Genomic DNA, 20,081 nt, shown 5'->3' on the forward strand with positions numbered 1-20,081 from the left:
AAAAACCTCTTCATCACATTTAGCAGGTGCTGAAACTGAATTGAAGGAGCCCTGGGTGCTCTGAAAATCGGGCCTCCGGTCTGCTCCTCCCTCCCTGGCACAGGCCCCAGTGCCTGTGTGCCCGACCCTCCCTGCGGTGTGGCCGCTGCTCTCTTTAGTGTCTCATTGCAGCATCGCACTCACCTTCCTACACAAGGATGAGTTTCCTTCCTGCCACACCAACAGCTGCCACACCAGTTGTTCTCCTTGGGGATTCCTCCGGGAGCCGAGCTGAGCAGAGCTGTCTGCTGTGGAAAGAGACGAGGAGCTCATATGAGTGCGACCCACAGCCCTGTGGTCCTGCTGGGCTGCTGTCCCTCCTGTGGCAGGGGATGTGTCCTGTCCGCACCTTGCCCACAGGGTGCTTGCTATTCCCAGGGGCTCCACCCTCTGGCTTTAACCTTCCTGCGTCTTTGGGTTTAGGACACCAATTGATGTTTCCATAATCTCTTTAATTTTTTTTTAGTTGTAGAGACACATGATATCTTTATTTATTTTTATGTGGTGTTGACGATAGAACCCAGTGCCTCCCATGTGGAAGGCAAGCGCTCTACCCCTGAGCTATAGCCCCAGCCTTCAGCTCTTTAAATCATGAGCTCCTGAAGGAAAGGGGACAGGCCTTATTGATTTCATTTCTCATTACTCTGCCCAGCATAAGGTAGACGTGTTCTCTATTGAACTGGGTTAAATTCCAGCTAACAAACCCGTCCCTAGGGATATAGGACCATGGCCTCATTAGGTCTCTGTTAAGCCAATTAAGTTAAACACGACAGGTCAGGGAGCAGATGAACAACTGTTTAGAGAAAACATGACCTCTGCCCAGAGGGGGGCTGGAGGCTGGAAGAGTGACAGTTATTACCTAAAAAACAAACATTGAATTTGCATCCTGGATACAGAGACATCAACATGCATGCTAGACGCTTCTGATCCTGCACCTTTTCATCCTTCCTAAAAATAAACTTTTATTTTTAATTTTATTTTGTAAATCACTTTATGAAGTTACAGTACATCAAATGGGATTATCTGTCATTGAATAGAAGGAGAAATTGAGGTCCATAAAGGAAACCCCAGGGGTCATGAGGAGCAGAGTCCAATCAGTGACCACATCTCCTGACCCAAGGCCGCTCCTTCCACTCCCACGGGTGGTTCTCAGCTCCTCACCAGCCGGCTGACAGTTCACCCGCCGTCCCTGCATGGCTCCACACTTCTCCACCCTGGCCCCCGGGTGGCAGCAGAGCCCCTGCCCCTCTGCTCAGGAAGCACAAAGCCTGGCAGATGGGCTGTTGTCCGGGAGGAAGTTGCTCTTCCTTTTCTGGAGGGTCGCTTTCCTGGATGCCTCTGAGTCTGAGTGAAGTTTTAGGGAGAGAGATGGCAGAAACCCAGGCACTTACCTGCCACTGCAGGCTCTGTGGCTGGGGGTCTGAGGGCACCCATGTGATAGTGCGTCCTTGGCTGATGGGGAGGAGAAAGGAGACCTGTCCAGAACCCTCTGGCCATCTCCATCCTGTAGGTATTATTTTTCTCTTATAATTCTTGTTATTATTTTTTAAACTTATCATAATGGAAAAGTCAATTAGACTTACAAAGTTGGAACAGATTTTTCATTTTTCACGCACCAAGGTCTTTTTACTGGCTCTCCCACTTAGCTCTTCCTTATTTCTAAGTTCAGGATTTTCTCTGTGGTGTTTTGCTTTCCTCATCCCTTCTACAATGCTGAGGGTGCATTACCAACACTGAGCCTCAGGGTCAAGATTGTGGGTACCAGCTGCCACCTCCTTCAGGTGCCCATGCAGGGCCACCTCCTGAATGTGCTACCTGAAATGGACCTCGTGTTCCCCCTCCTCACTGCCTCTGATCTCTCCTTTTACTTGCTAGGATTGACCACTGAAATTTATGTGCATGCCTCCGTTTACAGGTTATTTTAATAAGCACAGTGCAGGTTTAGTTACCGCCTCTCTCCATAGGAATGGCACCTGGTTTTATTTGCTATCACATTCCCAATGCCAAGCCCTGTGCTTGGCTCACAGTGAGCATTCAGTGACGATGTGTTAAGTCATTTATTTCTACTTTTCATAGGAAGCATTTGCATTCACATTCTGGAAGGCAGCGGTAAGTGCGGACTGGATATGCAGAATGTTGATTTTCAGGTACATTCTCGGGAATACAATTATTTCAATAAGAGAGCGTCTATTCGTTCAATCCATACAGCTTATTCAGCACTGAGCCCCTGCTGCTGCCAAGATTAGTTATGCACATCATTGCTCATCTTAATAACGAGAAGGAAATGTGGGTTCTCTCACTGCTGTTGTTAAAATATCACTGGGTTATTCAGCCTGCTCTTTCCTACCAATTAAAAAATCAATTTTCTAGTAAAAGAAGATTTTAAAGTTCAGAATAAAGACCATATTGATGTTTCATTTAAATGAAATTTGGGAACTATGGTGGAAGCCTTAAGAAACTTAAAAAACACCTAAGCTTTGTTTCATGTTGGAAGAGTTTTCCATACCTCATATCTGATTCCTTTCTACCCAGTGTTCTGAAAATGAAAGTCTAAGAACTGTATTTTGTTTCTGCAAGCCATCCTTGGCTCCGTCCACGATTTCCTTGCTACTCAGCTGCACAGGGCGAAAAGCAACAACATGGAGAAGAAAGCATTTCTTTTAGATGCTCCCTGTAAATAAAACCGGTGGGTGAAGGTGCACGTGCCCTCTGCTGTGTCCTGCACTTGAATCTGCAACACCAGTGATCCCGACCTGCTCCAAAGTGTCTTTGAAATTTGAAATTAAAAATTGAGGACACAACACATTTCTGTGCCCTTACCTGAAGGCAGTCATGTAGACTTCTAAAGGTTCCCTGCTCCAAAGGAACTGAGCTAGTCTAAGAAAAATGGGTGGCAGTGATTGCTGCTCTTTCAAAGACTGCAGGCTGTATCCACAAGAACTACATGAAGACAAACCACAGCCAATATTTTCCTGTTTGCACTATTTGAAACCTTTATGTCCCTTTGAAAAAGGAGCACTGTGAATGTTTCAGGTAGCATTTATCTGGCTAAAGCTTCTTCCAATAAAGGAGCCCCTGGGTAGGACTCGGGTACATTCTCTCTCTGTCTTCCACAGTCTTCTCAATATCTGTAATAGCACATACTTATTTTCAAAATAATAAAGTATCCATTTAAATAATTTTCTGTGAAAATAGATCATTGATACTTAAGTACATTAATTTGTCAAAAGATGGTTGAAGAATTAATTAGCCTACTGTATCATCTTCATCATAAATGAATATTAATGCTCCTAAAAGTGTCCTCTGTAACCCGGTTCTCTGCTTCTTGGTCCTTCACCAGTGAAAGGATAGGACAAAATAGATGACATCATTACTTCGGGGCCACGCCCTGTGGTGTGGACCTCTGCAGCTCTAAGTCAGGTTTCTTTCGTGGCCTGTTGTTGAATAAGACTCTACCCAGCCGGGAAGGTGCTCCTCGGGGGCACCAACAACCCTGAAGCCCAGGGGAGGCATGTGAATTGGTATCTGGGATGGCACGGAGTTGCCAGGGTAAGGTCAGCCCCAAAGCTGTGGACACAAGGAAGCCAGCCGGCATGCTCCCCCGGGGCCTCGCTCCCTGCTCTATAATTGTCTGATCCTTTAAAAACTCTTTAGTGTTGCAAGTTTTTCATTGTATTTTCCTCTCTGCCCCCACCAGGGGTGTGTTGAAGGATGGAAGGGTGTGCTTGCTGGTCTGCAGCACACAGGAAGTACTTCAGCTTCCCAGGGCTCTGGACCGTCCATTTGGTACTCCCCACTTACTCCAAATATTCTGATTTAATTGGTCAGGAACTTAGCCTGGGAATTAGGATTTTTAAAAAATAATTTGGTTAGTATTTTAACTATTCAATTGCATTTAGATATTTAGGTCATATCCACTCTTTGTGTGTGGATCAGCAGCATTAAGGTCATACACACGAGGTACAGCCAGGACCAGCCTCTCATCCTGCCAACCTGAAGCTCTGTGCCCTAAAGAGGGACTTCACTTCACTCCAGCCATGTCCCTTGCTGACTGCGATTCCACCTTCCAGCTCTAGGGATGCATCTGCTCCATAGGCACCTGGCCATCAGGGTTATGACAGGAGCCACACTTTTTGTTCGTAACATGCAGCTGATGACCATTCCCCACGTGGCTTATGTCATTCCTGGTAGGACGGGAGGTGAGCACAGCCCTCGGAGGCTTGCCCTGGAAACCGTGTTTGATATCCTGGGAAAGTCTGGAAATCTCATTAGAGGGCCTTTCTCCTGTCTTCTGTCCACCGCAGCTTCTGTGTGTCTGCAGAAGAAACAAGGTTCCAGTTGGTTCTTGCTGCAATAAGGTGGTCCAATCTTAGTGATCTCCATCAAATGATGATCTGGGGAAAACAGTGAGAAGCAAGGCCAGTGGGCAGTGTCCTGGGCAGCAGCCCCCGGGTGCACAGTGCAATGGCAGTGGGCCCAGGAGCCAGCTGCCCTCCTGGGAGGCACATAGGCAGGAGCCACTGAGCTCTCTGGAGCTTCCGTCCTGTTGTCCAGCGTGCCTCACAGATGGGGTGCCTTAGTGAGGAACAGCTATGTGCTCAGCCCTGACCGTCATGGAGAACAGCACAGAAACCACAGGTGTGGCTCCTGGTGCTGCTGCAGACCCCTGCTCCCCACTCATCCACAGTTCCAATTAGTATATTAAAATCATCTTTTAAGTTGATAAAACATTGTTTTTACAAAGGTTTGGAAGAATGTTATTTATGATTAATGCATGTCATGGCATAGAGATTGGTGTACGTATTGTATTTCTATTTCAGTCAGCTTCTCACTGCTCTAAGTAAAAGACCTGACAAGAACAAATGTAGAAGAGGAAGAGTTTATTTGGGGGCTCACAGTTTCAGAGGTCTCAGTCCACAGGTAGCAGGCTCCATTCCTTGGGGCTCCAGGAGAGGCAGAATATCATGGAGAAAGAGCGTAGCCGAGGGAGGAGGCTCACGTGATGATGAGGAAGCAGAGACTCCACTCACCAGATACAAAATGTAACTCCTAAGCCACACCCCAGGGACCCCCTCCTCCAGCCATACTGCACCACCTCCAGTTAACTCAGTTAATCCTCTCAGGTGACTAATTTGCTGGCTGGGTTGAGGCTGACTTAACCCAATCATTTCACCCCTAAACCTTGCATTGTCTCATACATGAGCTTTTGGGGGACACCTTACTTCCCAGCCAGAACCTATCACTTATCAAGATCGCTGCCCTTCAGACTCTGCTGCTGCCTGGAGTGATGTTTCTTGCCTCCTTGTCGTGGTCGGCCGTCGATTCCCACTGTAATCAGCAGCACAGTGCTGACCTCCTGGGAGAACAGAGGGGCAAGCAGTGGGTAAGCGGGGGAGGCACACATTCCCTGGGCCACGTTTAGGGATCTCTGGGTGGTGGCCTGTGACAATAGAACCAACCTCAGAGACACCGTACTTCTAACCTTGCTGGGAATTGCTGGTTACGAGTCTATTCACATTTCTATATCTGTGTCCTAGAGGAAATAGAGAAGGTAGCCAGCTAGACAGCTTTTGTTTTTAGCTATGATCTATTTAAAATAAATCAGAACCCAAATAAATAAGTGAAAACTCAATCAGTCCATTTGACCCTTCTGCCCTATTAAACACCCTTTGCAGCAGTTGTCTGAAGTTCATTAACAATGCCCCTCAGCTTCCTCTTCATACAAATGGGAGCAGGCACATGGGAGGGTCAGGAAACAAGGATCTGTCCATGTTCAGCTTCCCGATGCCCTCCCAGTGCGTGTGTTTAGTGGGCTCCTCACTCCCTTTCCCTTGGAATAGCAGAGAAGGGTCCCTTTATGCTGCTGAGTCTTTCCTGCCTCACAAGAAAGCCGGCCTGGCTTGCTCTTGAGGGTCTCTGGAGACTGACACTGTTGCTTGGAGACCTCTTGCTCTGAGGAAATGGAGCCACCTCTGCAAGAGCAGGACAGCCATCTCATCCTGTGACAGCCTCTGATGCACAGACCAGCTCTTGAGATCTCGTGCATGGAACAGACCTTAAGGACACATAAAAAAGAACCCAGAGCTCCCAGGTGGGCTGATCCACCTGTGGGAAGAACAGGCCAACCTGGGCTTGAGCCAGATCAAGAGAGGAAAATACTGCCACACCCAACGGTATGTGGAGTCTAAAGAAGTAGAAAACACAGAAGAGCAGAACGGTGGTGGCCAGGGCTGGGTAGGGCAGGGGCAGATGGTGGCCATGTCCAGTGGTGCTGGGTTCATTGTCTCCATTTTCTTCAGCAAAGAAGTTAAGAACAGGGCACAGAGATAGCAAGCAAGAAGTAGGCTTATTGCCAAGGCAATAGAGATACAGAGACTTCTCCAAAGAGCTGGAAATCCAGAGGGGGAGTCCTGGCCTATTCCTTTAAGGTCTCTGGAATTTCCTCATTTCCTTATCTCCTCCCCGTCATGATCTTCTCACCATTACTGACTGATGTCCCCTGTATCCACCTGTCTGTTTTTCTATTGAATTCCCCACTTGGGAGCACACATACATAAGTGTCTGTCTGACTGGGTCCCCTGTTTGTGTCCACACGCAGTTTCGTTAACCAGGCACTTGAACTCATCAGAAGACCCTCTCCGTGCTCCTCTGCCCTGGCCCTGGCCCTGGCCCTGGCCCTGGCCTCTGTTGTGGGAAACAGTGATGGAGGAGGAGTACAAGCAGCACTCAGAGACAGGCTGGTAGGCCCAGAGGGAGACGAACTCCAGGTTCCGAGCCCTGATCCACGCTTTCTCACAGCGTTCACAGGTTATCTGGGCTACCTTAGACTCACCTATCAATGGGGCCTTTTTCCTCTTTTAAAAACTCTCCTAATCCATGTTGCTGAAGGCCTCGTGTGGGGTCCCTAAGGCAAAGCTCGCCTACAGCAACAGATCAGAAGAGAGACTCTTTTCCCAGGCAACCCTTAACTCTCTAGTCTTTGAAAGCCTGGCACAGGGGTGTTCACATTTCCAGAGGGCATAGTCGGACTCCTAGGGCAGTTATTCACCATCCAATCCAAGAGGCAGGGCCAGGGTTAATCAGGGTTCCTGGAGGAAGGCTGAGGGGGGAGGGAACTGACCCTTTCCCAAGGAACTGGTTAATCGCCGTATCATTTTTAGGATTTCATTCACAACCAGGACTGGTTTGGCCGTCACACATCCTCCTCTCCATCTTGCCCTGACGGCCTAAGACCTTCTGTATCTGCTCAGTCCAAGGTGGATTGCAGCCTGGTCGGACGAAGGCCTCCAGGGATCTGATGCTTGGCATAGGGACTGTCGTTAACAGCTCGCTACTGTTTCCTGGGATTTTAGGGAGCGGGCTTCAGCTCCCTCACTGAGAGAGAGGATATGAGAGGTAGGAGTGCTCCCTGGCTGGACTGTGTGACCATTTCACCAGGTACATCAGCACACCTGTGCACAGCTCCCACACAGACAGAGGCCCAGCCCACCTCCGGGGGTTAGCTGTTGCGTCTGAAGTCAGCTTTGCTTTGCTTTTCGTCATTCTTCTCAAAGGAAGGAAAGGAGAGGCAGGACCACCACCTGTGGCATTCCTTGAGGGGTCCCCTTCATGAGGTCCCCTTCCTCTGCTCCAGTCCTGGGGTCTCCTTCACAGACACGCCAGTCCTGGGGGACTGCAGGGTGCTCTTGTGCTGTAAGCGTACCAGAAGAGCATCAGGAAGGATGGACTGCTGTGGGTGTGGCGGGTCGGCAAAGGCTCTGGAGACGGCTGCAAAGCTGGGGCCTCGGCTGGGAAGGCAAGGGTCCCGCCATGTGGAGACATGGGTGGGCCCCAGCAGAGGGAGGAGCAGGTGCGGAGCCCGAGGAGAACCAGCCTTGTCTCTGTCCTCTGTCACAAGGGGCAGTGAGGGCTGGTCTCCACGGCAGGATGTCAGAGCAGGTGCGCCAACTAGCAAATACACAGCTGCAGGGACGAGGGGCCACATCTCTGCCTGCCTGGTGACCTTCAGAGGTTGAGCCTCTGTGTCTGCACAGCATGGTGTGATATTCACATCAAACTCCCCAGGACGCTTTCTTTTTCTTTGCTATCTAGTACCCCTAGCTTTCCTTTCTCTCAGATTGACTTAGTCCTACCTACGTTCTTAAATATGAAAAGTAATTTAAGGTTTTATTTCTAGAATGACCCAAAATTGATATCAGAGAAGAAACTGTACTAAGAATTCAATCAATTTTGGGGGTGGGGGTTGGGTTGAAGTAGATCAAATGGTAAGGAGCAGAGATTTGCAAATAACTAGAAGCGGTGTATTTGGGATTTTAGGAAGTCTGAGCAGGAAGCTGTCTTTCTTGGCCACAGGACCTTACCACGCAGTGAGGACAGCATAAGCTGATGGCTTAGCAGAGCTGCGTCCATTTGCAATATTTACACAGCCAGGTCACCTGCTGACAGTAACTCCAAGACCTGGCGTTTGCACTGGAATTGGTCATCTGATCAGAGTGCCACTTTGTCTGGGATTTCCTGCCAATCATCTGAAGGCAAGGTCTTAGGGGCACCTCAGGCCCAGGCAGCAGGAGTGAGGAAGTGGAGCCATGCAGATGGGGAGGGAGCTGTAGGCAGGACACCCTCAGCCAGCAAGTCGCTCCGTCCCCACTCAGCTGACCTGGCCGAGAGACTGGCCCCGGTGCCTGATGCTGGCCACCTCCTGCCCCTTGTTCCATTGTCAAAGTGCCCCCCATGGCACTGGCTCCGCTGCATTCCTGGGCTGCAGACCCCACCTTCCCTGTAGCTGCTCTGAAACCCAGAACCCCCACTGACAGGCTCAGCCAGCCAAGCTGGGTGACGGGCTCCTGCCAGCAGAGGTCTTGTGGGCTTCTGACCCTGGCTGACATCAGCTGCTTGTGTCTGCCTCCAGGGCCCAGGAACAGAGTGGGACATTGGGGGGACAAGCAGGGCACAGGAGTCACTGGGGAGGGCATTCATGTAAACCAGGCCCAGTGCAGCTGTGTTTGCAGGACCTGGCTCTGTGCTGACTTCTGTAAGGCACCACGTTTGTGTCCTTTGTGATCCCTTCTGAATGTTCCTGGATGTCACAGTTTGTGGCGGGTGTGTCTTTGTGTGCACCTGCCCTCCTGGCTGTGTTTTTGCTTGTTATTCCTCTCTTGTGGAGCCTGGGAGTTGTGCTTGCAGGGCTCTTATGAGTGCAGGTGTAAAGCATAAATCGGAATATCGGAAGGTTTTGCACCATGTATTTTCAGGAGAAAATATTTGCCCATTTTGCCAAATAGTATCTTTATATTAGGTTTGCTGGTCCGTCACAGACTGAAGTGATAACTTTCAGAGTAAAGAAAGACAGTTTGAATCAGGCACTTGAGCAAGGGACCTGTGTCTTGTTTTCCTCCTTTCTGCAGTGGGACAGGCCACCTCGACTGCTGAGTTTTGGGGGGCCTTCCCGAATGCCTGCCCAGCCTAGGGGGTCTGCAACTGTCCCTCTCTGCCTCTCCCTGCCTGGCCAGCTCCCCACCTCTGGCAGCGTAGGTCATGCCTGTCACTGTGGATGGTCCGTCCTGCCCGTGCACAGCAGTGGAGCAGGCTGTTGAGGGCACCACAGGTGGCTGGACTTCCCTCCCTTTCTCTTACACAGGCCCACTGCGGTTTTCACTCTGGCTTCAGGGCAAAGGGAAAGCTCCAAACACATCTCTTGACCCTGAGTCAGGGGGCCTCTGTGGCCTCCTGATCCCAAGTCGGAGGTGACGGAGAGGCTACATCCTGGGGGTTGGATTCTTGCCAGGAAGGAGGGTGGGGGGCTTCTGCCTGTGGTCTCAAGAAGAGATGCAGATGAGCTGGTGGAAGAGGGACTTGCCAGGAGAGCTCTGCCGCCCCTGCAACAGCTCCTCAAGCCCTACGTCCCTAAGGACCTGCAGTGTCCCACCTGCCCTTCCCCCGCTCCTTCCCAAACACAGGGAACAGCTTCTGGCTCTGGAGAAAGAGTGAACCATAGGACTTAATGTTTCCACTTTGCAGGACCGAGACGTCCTCTTGTGTGGTCAGGAGCAGGTTTCCATGAACTTACAACACACTTGGAAGATTTAGATTCAGTCTTCTCGCAGGACATTCATCCATTTCTCCAGGTGTGGCGCTTCTGAGAGCCGGGCTCAGCCTGGGGAGCACGGGTCACTTGCAGCCCTTCAGCAGCACTGTGGCCGGCCACACTGGCACAGAGCTTTAGGTGTCCATGCCCTTGGAGTCTTCCTGTGCTGTCGTTAACGCACGGTAGCCAGAAATGGCATGAGGTCTTAGTTCCCTTTTCTTCCTTAGGCTGCCGAGACCCATCTACTCGCTGATGCATTGTTAACAGTGACAAACTGACTTTCAGGCTTGAGGAGAGGAGTCTGAAAATTATTGCCATAAAAAAGTAACCCAGAAACAACGTATTATGCACAAAAATCAAGGGGGCAATTACCCGCATCCCACACTGCGGAAGCCGCACGTCTCTCTCTGATGACAGCATCTTCTGGGAGGCAACACGAGTCTCGGGTCCGAGGCCTCTTCCTGCTCTGCTGCTTTGCTGTGGGTGGCATCTGTGGCCCCCAGCCTCACTTCCTGGGGCCACGTCCTTTGGTTAGTGGAGCATTCCCCTGAGCACTGGGCTCCCCGTCTGGGTGGTAGGGGACTCAGTGGTGGGAGAGTCCCTGAGGTCGACCGCACAGTGTCTGGGACAGCAGTGAATGGTCATGGAGACCCTGTGCCTGCCACCGACGCCTGCCACCTGAAGCTCCACCCGGCTTGATCCTAGAGCCCGCAGCCCAGGGCTCCTGGGGCATCTGAGACACATTCTGAATGGCTGCTGTGGTGACCGGGTCGTCCTTGGCTCAGTCAGCCTTTTCACTGCTGTGAGCAAAAGACCTGACCAGAACAATCAGAGGAGGAAACGTCTATTTGGGGTTCCTGGTTTCAGAGGTCTCAGTCCACTCACAGCTGATTCTGTTCCTCGGGGCCCGAGCTGAGGCAGAGCATCATGGTGGAGGGTGGTGGCTGGGAACATGGCACCAGGCAGCAGGGAGAGACTAAGCTCCGCTCGCCAAGGGTACACCCGGCAACTCACTGCTCCGGCCACACCCCCTGCCTGCGGTCACAGCTCATCTCCTTCAGCACACGGGTGCGCTGACCAGGGGGAGGCTCGCAGGGCCCAGTGTCCACAGCTCCAACTTGCCTGCGTTGCCTCCTGCGTGAGCTTTTGGGGACACCTCAAGTGGTCAGTGCGAGTGTCCAGGGGAAGGACGGAGAAGGCACAGTACAGTGGGCCCAATTCCCTCCCCGCCCCCCTGGGCTCTTGGTCAAGGTGTGGTGGGGAGGAGGCATTAGGCTTCTGTGGCCGGTAGGCCACTGTCACTGTCACCTCTGTGTGCTCTCCCCTCACACGCCTGGCTGCGGGGTCTGAGGGCTTGGCTTGGCTCTCGGTGCTGTTGTAGGGAGGGAGGAACCGGGCGCACACCACCCAGACCTAGAAAGCACGGCTCCACAGCTGACTGTGGCCCACCCGGGCCGCGCCGAGGTCCCCAGTGTTGGGGGGTAACATGCAGGAGAGTGCATAGGCCTGAGTGTGCCTGGCCCTCACCCCGCCACACAGCTCTGTTCCCCTGGGAACAGCGTCAGGTGAGCCACATCCTCCACCTGTGGGAGTGCCTGACACTCTCATCCAGCTTTTGCTTTGGCTTCATCTAGCTCAGTAAGCCATCCCTGTCCAGGTTATTAGGACAAAGGTGATAAATCCCGGATGGAACTCAGCACTAAAGTTCTTCTTTCTCAAATTTTTCTGTTTTCTGTTGCTTGAGACAAAAACAGCATTGTGCTACATATCTCTTCTGGCTGGAGGTGCAGAGCCTCCAAGTGCCCGGCAGGCAGCACCGTGAACATGGGAGTCAGGACTGGAGTTCAGCACCCAGAAGCTGATGTCTGTCTGTCCACCCCCGTCCGCCCACCCACCCATTTAGACAATGGTTAACAGAGGCGGGGTGCATGCGGATAGGAGGAATAGCTCCTGAGTCTGTGACAGTAGGAGAGCCATGAATGCCAGTAAGTGAATATTTTGAAAAGCTAATAGGATTTAGGATGCTCCCCAACCAAATGATAGCATCTGAGGAAGGAAGGAGCTCCTTGACCTGACCTGACCATCGCACAGGAACACACACATTCAAATGCCACTGTACTCATAAACACAATCAGCAAGTGTTAATTAAAAACAAAAGCTACTAGAGAAGAAAACATCACATGGGGTGATGGACAGCTTCCATGGATTCCGGAGAAGCCAGCTGGTGTGGGCTGAGGGAGGAGGTGGGAACCTTGGTGCAGCCGGTCAGGTGGGTGGACCTGGTCAACAGTGGTGGGTGGACATCAGCACATCTGCATTTTTTGGACTCTAGTTAAATGTTAAGTCACTTCAGATTTTTTCCCCCCAGAAGCAGTTGTGGTATCAATGTTAACTAGATCTGGAGAAAGCCACTCTCTGAGAAAGTCATGTTTAAAAGGAGTTCATTTTAGAATTGCTCCATTTAGAAGTGGTTCGTTCACGTAGAAAGCTCTTCCTACTCTGGTGAAGGTAAGTAGTCAATGATGAAGAAATGTCTTTAGAAATCAAGTCAAGTGATGGGGTTTTCAGTAGTGTTAAGCACTGAGGTGGAAAAAAATGTATTTTTTATCATATTTTATTTAAAAGACAAAATTCTCCCACTTTCACAGTTTAACTTAAAGTTTTCCACTTGGGTGCCTAATTTGAACACTAATATATCTTGATCTTATAGAAATCATTTTGCTGTTAATTCTTACTGTTCCCAAATACTGGTAATTATTTGAATTATATAACATAATTAATCTCAGTTATTCTAACTTTATTTGCCAATGGAAAGCTATTTTTTTCTGAAATTTTCTTCTATGAATCCTTCTGAGAAAACCAAATTGAATAATATAAATGTTATATTTAACACATTTTATTTCAAATATAGTAATCACAGATCAATGGAATCTTAGTACACTATACATTTGAAGTAGAGTGCACTGTGGCTTTTATATTGAAGAGCTTCCTGAGCTAGATGAAGCCAAAGCAAAAGCTGGAGTTAATAAAGTAGAAGTTGAGTCATTTTCCATTCCAATGGTGACTTGACCCTTTGCAGTGAGTGGCCCCCTCCTGGGCTTGGCTGCTGGGAATGAGCTCACCTCTAGGCTCATTTCCTAAGTTGCTATTGTCATCTAAAGAAGCTCGATTCATAGTGGTGGCTGTTTGCAGTCATCTGCAAAAAGAATGCCTGGCAGTAATTAGGAGAGCGCTGTGTTCCGCAGCCTGAAGGTGCCGGAGAGGACCCTCCAGAGCACCCAGGACGCCAGGGACTGCGGGGTCCTGGAGACTCTCTGTGGGCCAGGCTCCTGGGCTCACTTCTGTCTGATGGAAGTCCCTGAAAAGCAGGAGCCGTGTTAAGTGTCACAGAGGACGTGCACAGTGCCTTAGCCAGTGAAGAGAGGCTGACCCTAGCTTTTCAAAGTTCATCTTTATAATTTAAATTACAAAGTAGTGAAATCAGGAGAAGCACAATTACTAGCACAGTGGGAAAATACTTATGATGGCGTCACCACTCCAGAACAGTTTTGTGCCTGTCCTTCCTGACAGAGTGGAGTTAGCTGTGCAGTTCCTTGGACCTGGGGTTCATGCAATTTTCTGTCATGCTTCTTTTTTTCCTATGTTGTCACATATTCTCATTTTTGTCTTTTTTTTTTTTTGTTGGTACCAGGGTTTGAACCCAGGGGCACTTAACCACTGAGCCATATCCCCAGTCCCTTTTTTATTTTTTGTTTTAAAACAGGTTCTTGCTAAATTGCCTAGGGCCTCACTAAGTTGCTGAGGCTAATCTCGAGAACCTGCAATCCTCCTGCCTCAGCCTCCAGATCCACTGGGAAGATAGGCAGGCACCACCACTTCATCTTTTGCATAGCAGCATTGTATTCTCTCATGTGTATCTAAAAATCATTGAGTCACACACAGCCTGTCCTTGGGCAGGTCCATGACTTCTGAAGCCACGGTTGGCAGTAGTTTTTCCATATTTTTGAAGACAGACATACCATCCAGACTTGTTTAAAGACTCTAACATATTGCCCAAAATGAAACCAGTTATCACAATGGTGATATTATTGTTTCATTATTAAAATCACATAAAATTTGTTAATATTTATGATCTACAACATGGTATTTTGAAATGTGTACACCTTGTAGATGGCTAGTCAAGCACTTAACATACCCTTTGTCTCACATACTTAAGATTTGTGTGTGTGTGTGTGTGTGTGTGTGTGTGTGACAAGAGACCATTTAAAATCTGTGCCAGTAGTTTCCAAGTAAACAATCGGTAGCCCTGCGTGCGCCTTAGGGCTTCTGAACTTAGGCCTCCTTCTCCTCCTGTCTCAAGTGTCGTGTCCTTTGGCCGGTGTCACCTCGTCCCTCCCCAGCCCCTGGTAGCCACCGCTCTGCTCCGTGCTCTGCGTGTGTGGATTCTGTTGTCAGAGTCCTCGTGTGAGTCACGCAGTGCTGGAGGTCATGCAATGCTCCTCTTTCTGTGCCTTAGGGGAGGTCCTCCAGGTCTCCCCACATTGTTGCAGAGGACAGGAGGCCCTCTGGCTTGGCACTGAGCTGTGTCCCATGGGAATGCGCAGGGCACTTTCCTCTTCTGTGGGTCTTGGGTGCACACTGAGGTTAACCCTGCACCTGGCTGTGATCTGCAGTGAACCCAGGAAAGCCCCGTCTTCACACACGGGGTTCTCCTCTGTGGCACATGAGCCCTGCAGGGGCAGTGGACCCAGTGCAGCGCTGTCCTTCGTCCTCCGAGAGGCTCCAGGCTTTCCCCCCATGCTGCACTGGCCGCCTCCTGCCACAGCGCACAGGGGCTCCCCACGGCCACCTCTCGATGACACTTGACACCTGCCTCCTGTCTCTTTGATGATGACCGTTCTGCGAGGTGAGGGGACATCTCCTGCACTTTTGATCTGCATTTTCTGATGTCCAGATGCAGTTCAGTGACACGATCTGGAGAGACCCTGGACGCCCACCGCGGGCATGAGGAAGGTAGCGGTGCTGCTGGAGCAGGTGCTGCCCACTGCTAGTGGCGGGTGGACAGCTTGCTGGACCCGCAGCAGCTGCCCAGTCGAGCCATAACCGCCCCCCACCCCGCACTTAACCACCCTTGACCAAGAGCATTAGAGGCCAGCAGCTCCGTCTAGGAGGCTCATCAGAACTGACCGCCCACCCTTCAGGCCCAGCTCCCCGCCCTTGATGTTGACCCCTCTGGTCCCCGTCCTTCGCAGCCCCACGACACCTCCATTTCTCTCCATTTCTTAATGCTTATTCATCGTTATCGTTCCCTCCTCCCTGGACCGGTCTCTGTCTCCACGAGATCGGGCTTGGCAGTCTTACTCATTTCTGCATATATGGGGCCTAGGACAGGCTGAGGCATAGTAGATATTCAATAACATTGTACTGAAAAGATGATGAAAATACGGAAACTAAAATTTAAATAAATAGAAAGAAATAGAGATTGGAGCCCGAAGAAGGAAACTTGTTTTTAAAACAACATTCTTAGATTTATTTTATTTACTCCATGTGGTTCAGAGGTTCAAACAAAGGTCAGTGGGGGGAATTATGGAGAACAAAGTCTCCAGATAACTGTCTTAAATACCTCTTGTGACTGGCAATGAAACTAAGCATTGCTTGGGTTTTATACTTTTTACCTTCAAAATAATACCAATTTGTACCTATTACGTGTTTCTTATGAAAGTTGCTTCCACAGAACTTTGGTGGCTCTTGACTTTGGTGAATAGTGGGCTTCCTGGAAAGAAGGAAGTCTGAAAAGCCCTGTGTGCTGTGAACCTCCCCATTTTTGCATAATAAATTTTATTAAGCTGAGAAGTTCTTCTGGAAAAGGAAGATGCTCAATTTGGTTTAACCTAGAATGTTCCAAACTGGTTTGACCTGGCTTGGTGATGTGCATGTACACCTGTGTCTACCCCAGGAAGAGGGTTGCCTGGATGCAAGAGTCTCCACCACCTTGCTCAGTTGACACCCAGTGTGATGTGGTGCATGAGGATTTCCCGTCTGATTCTTTCCCCCTTATCTTTTATTACTGATTTCATTCACCTACAGGGAGGGCTAAGCAGCTCCAGCCCCACAGCCTCCCTCGTTCTTCCCGACCTCCACCCCACAGTTTCCCAGTCAGAAGACACAGCAGAGCTCCTGCCTGTAACAACAGGCTTGTCAGATAGTGAAACAAGACCCCTCCCCACTCAGTGCCCAACGGCGGCTGAGAAGTCGTGTCACGGGCATGTTCAGATCCGGCCTGGGTCTCTCTTGTTACTCTGCAAGGATGCTTTGCTAATGCTCCAGCCCTCAGGCTTCATGTTTGCAGAGTCTTCTCTGGAGCCAAAGCCATTTTCCATCCAACTCTAGGCTGGGTGGATTGCTGTCTTCTAAATAAACGGCTCTTTTCCTGTAAGATCTATTTTTGAAGCACACTGACACTGGCCTCCTTTTGAACGTGTTTTACATGTGTGATGGGAGTCTAGATCCTTGGCTGAGGCGGTTCCTTCATTGGGACCGCCTGAGACTTGCTCTTGAAGGGACCTCTGGAGGGGAGGCAGGCTTTGTTTTGTTTCTGGGAAACAGCGTTCCTTCACACACGCTCCCTTGTGTAAGCTGCAGGACCCTGAGGTCGCCTGGGCTCTTTTCTGTACTTACAGGTGACAGGTTGAGGCCCTTGGGTTTGTTAGAGCCTGGCCTGTGGTTCTGTAAGGTGTCTGAGTCACAGGGCGGCCTCGGCGCGCGTGGCCTGTAGACCATATGGCTCTGTCTCTTCTAGCCGAGTCACCGTGCCGCAGCCGCCTGGTGATTGTTTTCAGAGGAGTTTTCTGTGAATAATTTTGATTGTTTTTTGTTTTGTAACTGTCCAGGGTTGGTGCAAACGTGCAGTTCTCCTGTGAGGACAATTATGTGCTCCAGGGATCCAAAGGCATCACCTGCCAGAGGGTCACAGAGACATTGGCGGCGTGGAGCGACCACCGGCCCATCTGCAGAGGTAAGGCATGTGCGGGCGTGGCCAGAAGCACGCCTTCCTTGGGGGCACGTTTTTCTGAACACATGTTGCACTTACAATGAGATGTAAGTGCAAAGCACTGTCTGTAGATGGAGAGAACGTGATCGGGATGCGCATTTGCTTCACCCTGGGCCAAAGTGTGTATTCTCTGGGTGCTTGTTAGGAGGCGAGCACCTGGGCTGCAGCGTCTCTGCACCCCAGGAGGGACGGCGGGAGCACTCACATCTCACACACTCAGCTTGCCACCCACCTGTATGTGCACAGAGTGGGCTTCTGTGTGACTCTGTGTCACAAACCAGGTCCTTTAGAGAGCTTCTTGCACAACCTGCAAAGAAACATAGACTCTTCAGCTTTCTGTTGCTGTGAGACTGAATTCCTGGGTTTAGTGATGTGAGAAAGGGTGTGGTTACCATGATCTCAATTCATCCCTCTGTTAAAACCTGTCTTAAGCTAATCTCTCACCTAGTTGACAGGGCAAGGTAGGCATCAGCAACACCATCTTGAAAGAGAACACAGGAAATCAGGAGAAACCAAGGTGTTAATCTCACTTCTTGGAAATATTTATTTGAATACTACTGGGATTCTAGAGAGCATACCAAAACCAGAGGGCAGAACATTGCTTTGGAAAATATTAGTAAAATTAAAAGAAAACTGGGTTTGGGGGCTTTCTTTTCGCATGTTGTTCATAAGACAATTTGTGCAAACAGTGGTTCTTATTTTGTACAAGTACTATGTAGACCACGGAATAAGGAGGAAAGTTTCATGTGTAGGAATATATCATCCCTCCTGGTAGCTGTTTAAGAGGAATGGTAGAAAGGTGTCCTGAACAGTGCACAGCGCTGGCTTCCTCCTTGAAGTGAAATGGCTGCAGACACATCTCCACCCTCCTGTGGGCTCCACCTTCCATACAGTGCTCGCTGCATGCTCACCCCTCCTAGACCACATACTGCTGTGCCTGGGAGAGGGTTAGCACTGGCCATGACGCTCCCGTGGCAGGTGGGCCAGGGCTCATGGGCTGTTTCACAGAGAAGCTCCTGTCTCTGAGCAAGAAAACATGCAAGCCTGTGCCTTTAGGATTTTGTCATTAGACTACTTTGTGTACCTCCCACTATTAAAGCAAGATTGCTAAGCTTTCAAAAACACCGTACCAAATTCATGTTCCCCTGAGTGGTGGCCATGCACGAGGTCATCAGGTATGAATAAGTGGTAGGTCCCAGGAGTCGGACTTACCCATGAGAAAACGGCCCTTCTCTCTTAATAGTGTCTTGCCCTTGTTTAATGGAAATGTTCCTCTTTATTTTAAAATTCCAGATTACACAAATAGTAAATGTGTGTGTTTTTAAATATTTCTTACTTTTAAATTGGTAGGGAGGAGTAATGCAAAGAAGATTCTTGTCCATATTCTATTTTTATTTTTATTTGCTGATCCATGCCATCTCCTTTCTTTGTGCTGAAGTCCAGCATGACTCGGCCATTTCCTAATACCCTCCCTAAGCAAATGGCTGCCCTGGCCTCAGGTGCTCCTGGCCTGTTCCTCTGTGCGAGGACCTGTTCCACCCGGCTCAAGCTGGAGTCCTGCCAGCCTCCAGCCCCACAGGGCTTACTCTTACAGACAGACTGAGGAGGAGTCTTTTTCAAATTTAAATGTATTTTTAACTGATACATGAAAACATATAAACTGCATGTATTTATGGGATATAGTGTAGCATTTTAGTACATGGATACATTGTTTAAGTTTTAAATCAGGCATATACTTGTCTGTCTCCTTAAACCTTTATCATTTCTTTATGAGGTGAACATTCAAACCCCTTTTTTCCAGCTCTTAGGAATGCACCGGTAAATTATCATTCCCTGCAGTTGACCCTTGGCCCCTGGCCTGCAGAACTTCCCCTGTCTGACACCAACGCCGTGCCCACTGGCCGACCCTCCTGGCCTCTCCTCCCCACTGTTCTACCACCTCCCTGAGACCCACTGTTTCACCACCTATTACAAGTGAGACCTGCAGTCCCTCCTTCTGGGCCTGCCTGGCTTCCTTGACCTCAGGACGTCCAGTTTCACCTGGGTTGTAGCACATACAGCACTGCATTATTTCTGTGGCTGAATAGTGCTCTGTGGTGTACGTGGACCCCGTTTTCTCTGCCCCTTCCTCCACTGATGGTCCTTTAGGCTGCTTCCACTTCTAGGCTGTTGTGAATAGTGTGCAATGAACTCAGAAGTGTCCCTTTCACACCCTGGTTTCATCCCTTTGGGTGTACGTCCATCTCTGGGGTCCTGGATCATAGCGGGATCTACTGATTTACTGTCCTGAGGAGCTCCACATTTTCCCTAGTGGTGGTGTGAGGGGGGAGCAAGGGCTCCTTTTCTCCACACCCAGGGAGTGTTTTGACTTCGTTCTTATCACTGTCCGTGTCCTAGTTAATCACGTGACAGGAGGGAAGCCCCTTCTTTGGGCTGGTTGTCCTGTTGTGTGCTGGGCTTGCTTTTCTGCTCGGGAGTCCTTGGCTGCATCCCTCCTGCCCTCCCCTCCCAGCGAATGGCCCATCCTTCGGCCCCGACTGGATGCTGGCTGATCATCACCTGGCAGTCTTCAGCTGCTGCAGAGTTACCACTCTAAGGTTCTGGAATAGTGACCTGCTGTGTGGGAACAGTTCCACGAGGGTGTTCTCAGACAGGATGTGTTTTTCTGGACTCAAGTAGATGAAAGACACAGCAATACTTTTGAAATGCCCTTTTTTTTTTTTATAAGACAAAGCCACATTGTTCTTGGCCTACTTTAATTTCTGACTTTTTAATACAATGTCTATGTCAAACACAATTAAAACACATTTCTTATCACAACTAAATTAAAAAGTGTAGGCATAGTGCCTATTTGAATTCAAATATAAAATCTCCTTTTAAATCAGTTCATATTCTGGAAAACATTGT

At 49.6% G+C, this 20,081-nt stretch overlaps 1 protein-coding gene across 2 annotated transcripts in view; it reads left to right on the forward strand.

Moving 5' to 3' along the window:
• Csmd1 (CUB and Sushi multiple domains 1) overlaps positions 1 to 20,081 on the forward strand; it is a 1,636,907-nt gene that overhangs the window by 1,146,047 nt on the left and 470,779 nt on the right. For both annotated transcript variants that reach the window (XM_048792812.1, XM_048792813.1), the window contains exon 9: positions 17,014 to 17,138. In XM_048792812.1, coding sequence (XP_048648769.1) covers positions 17,014 to 17,138 — 125 coding nt within the window. The remainder of the gene's footprint in view (positions 1 to 17,013; positions 17,139 to 20,081) is intronic.

Source organism: Marmota marmota, unplaced genomic scaffold (assembly GCF_001458135.2).
Source record: "Marmota marmota marmota unplaced genomic scaffold, marMar, whole genome shotgun sequence".
NCBI classification, from domain to species: Eukaryota; Metazoa; Chordata; class Mammalia; order Rodentia; family Sciuridae; genus Marmota; species Marmota marmota.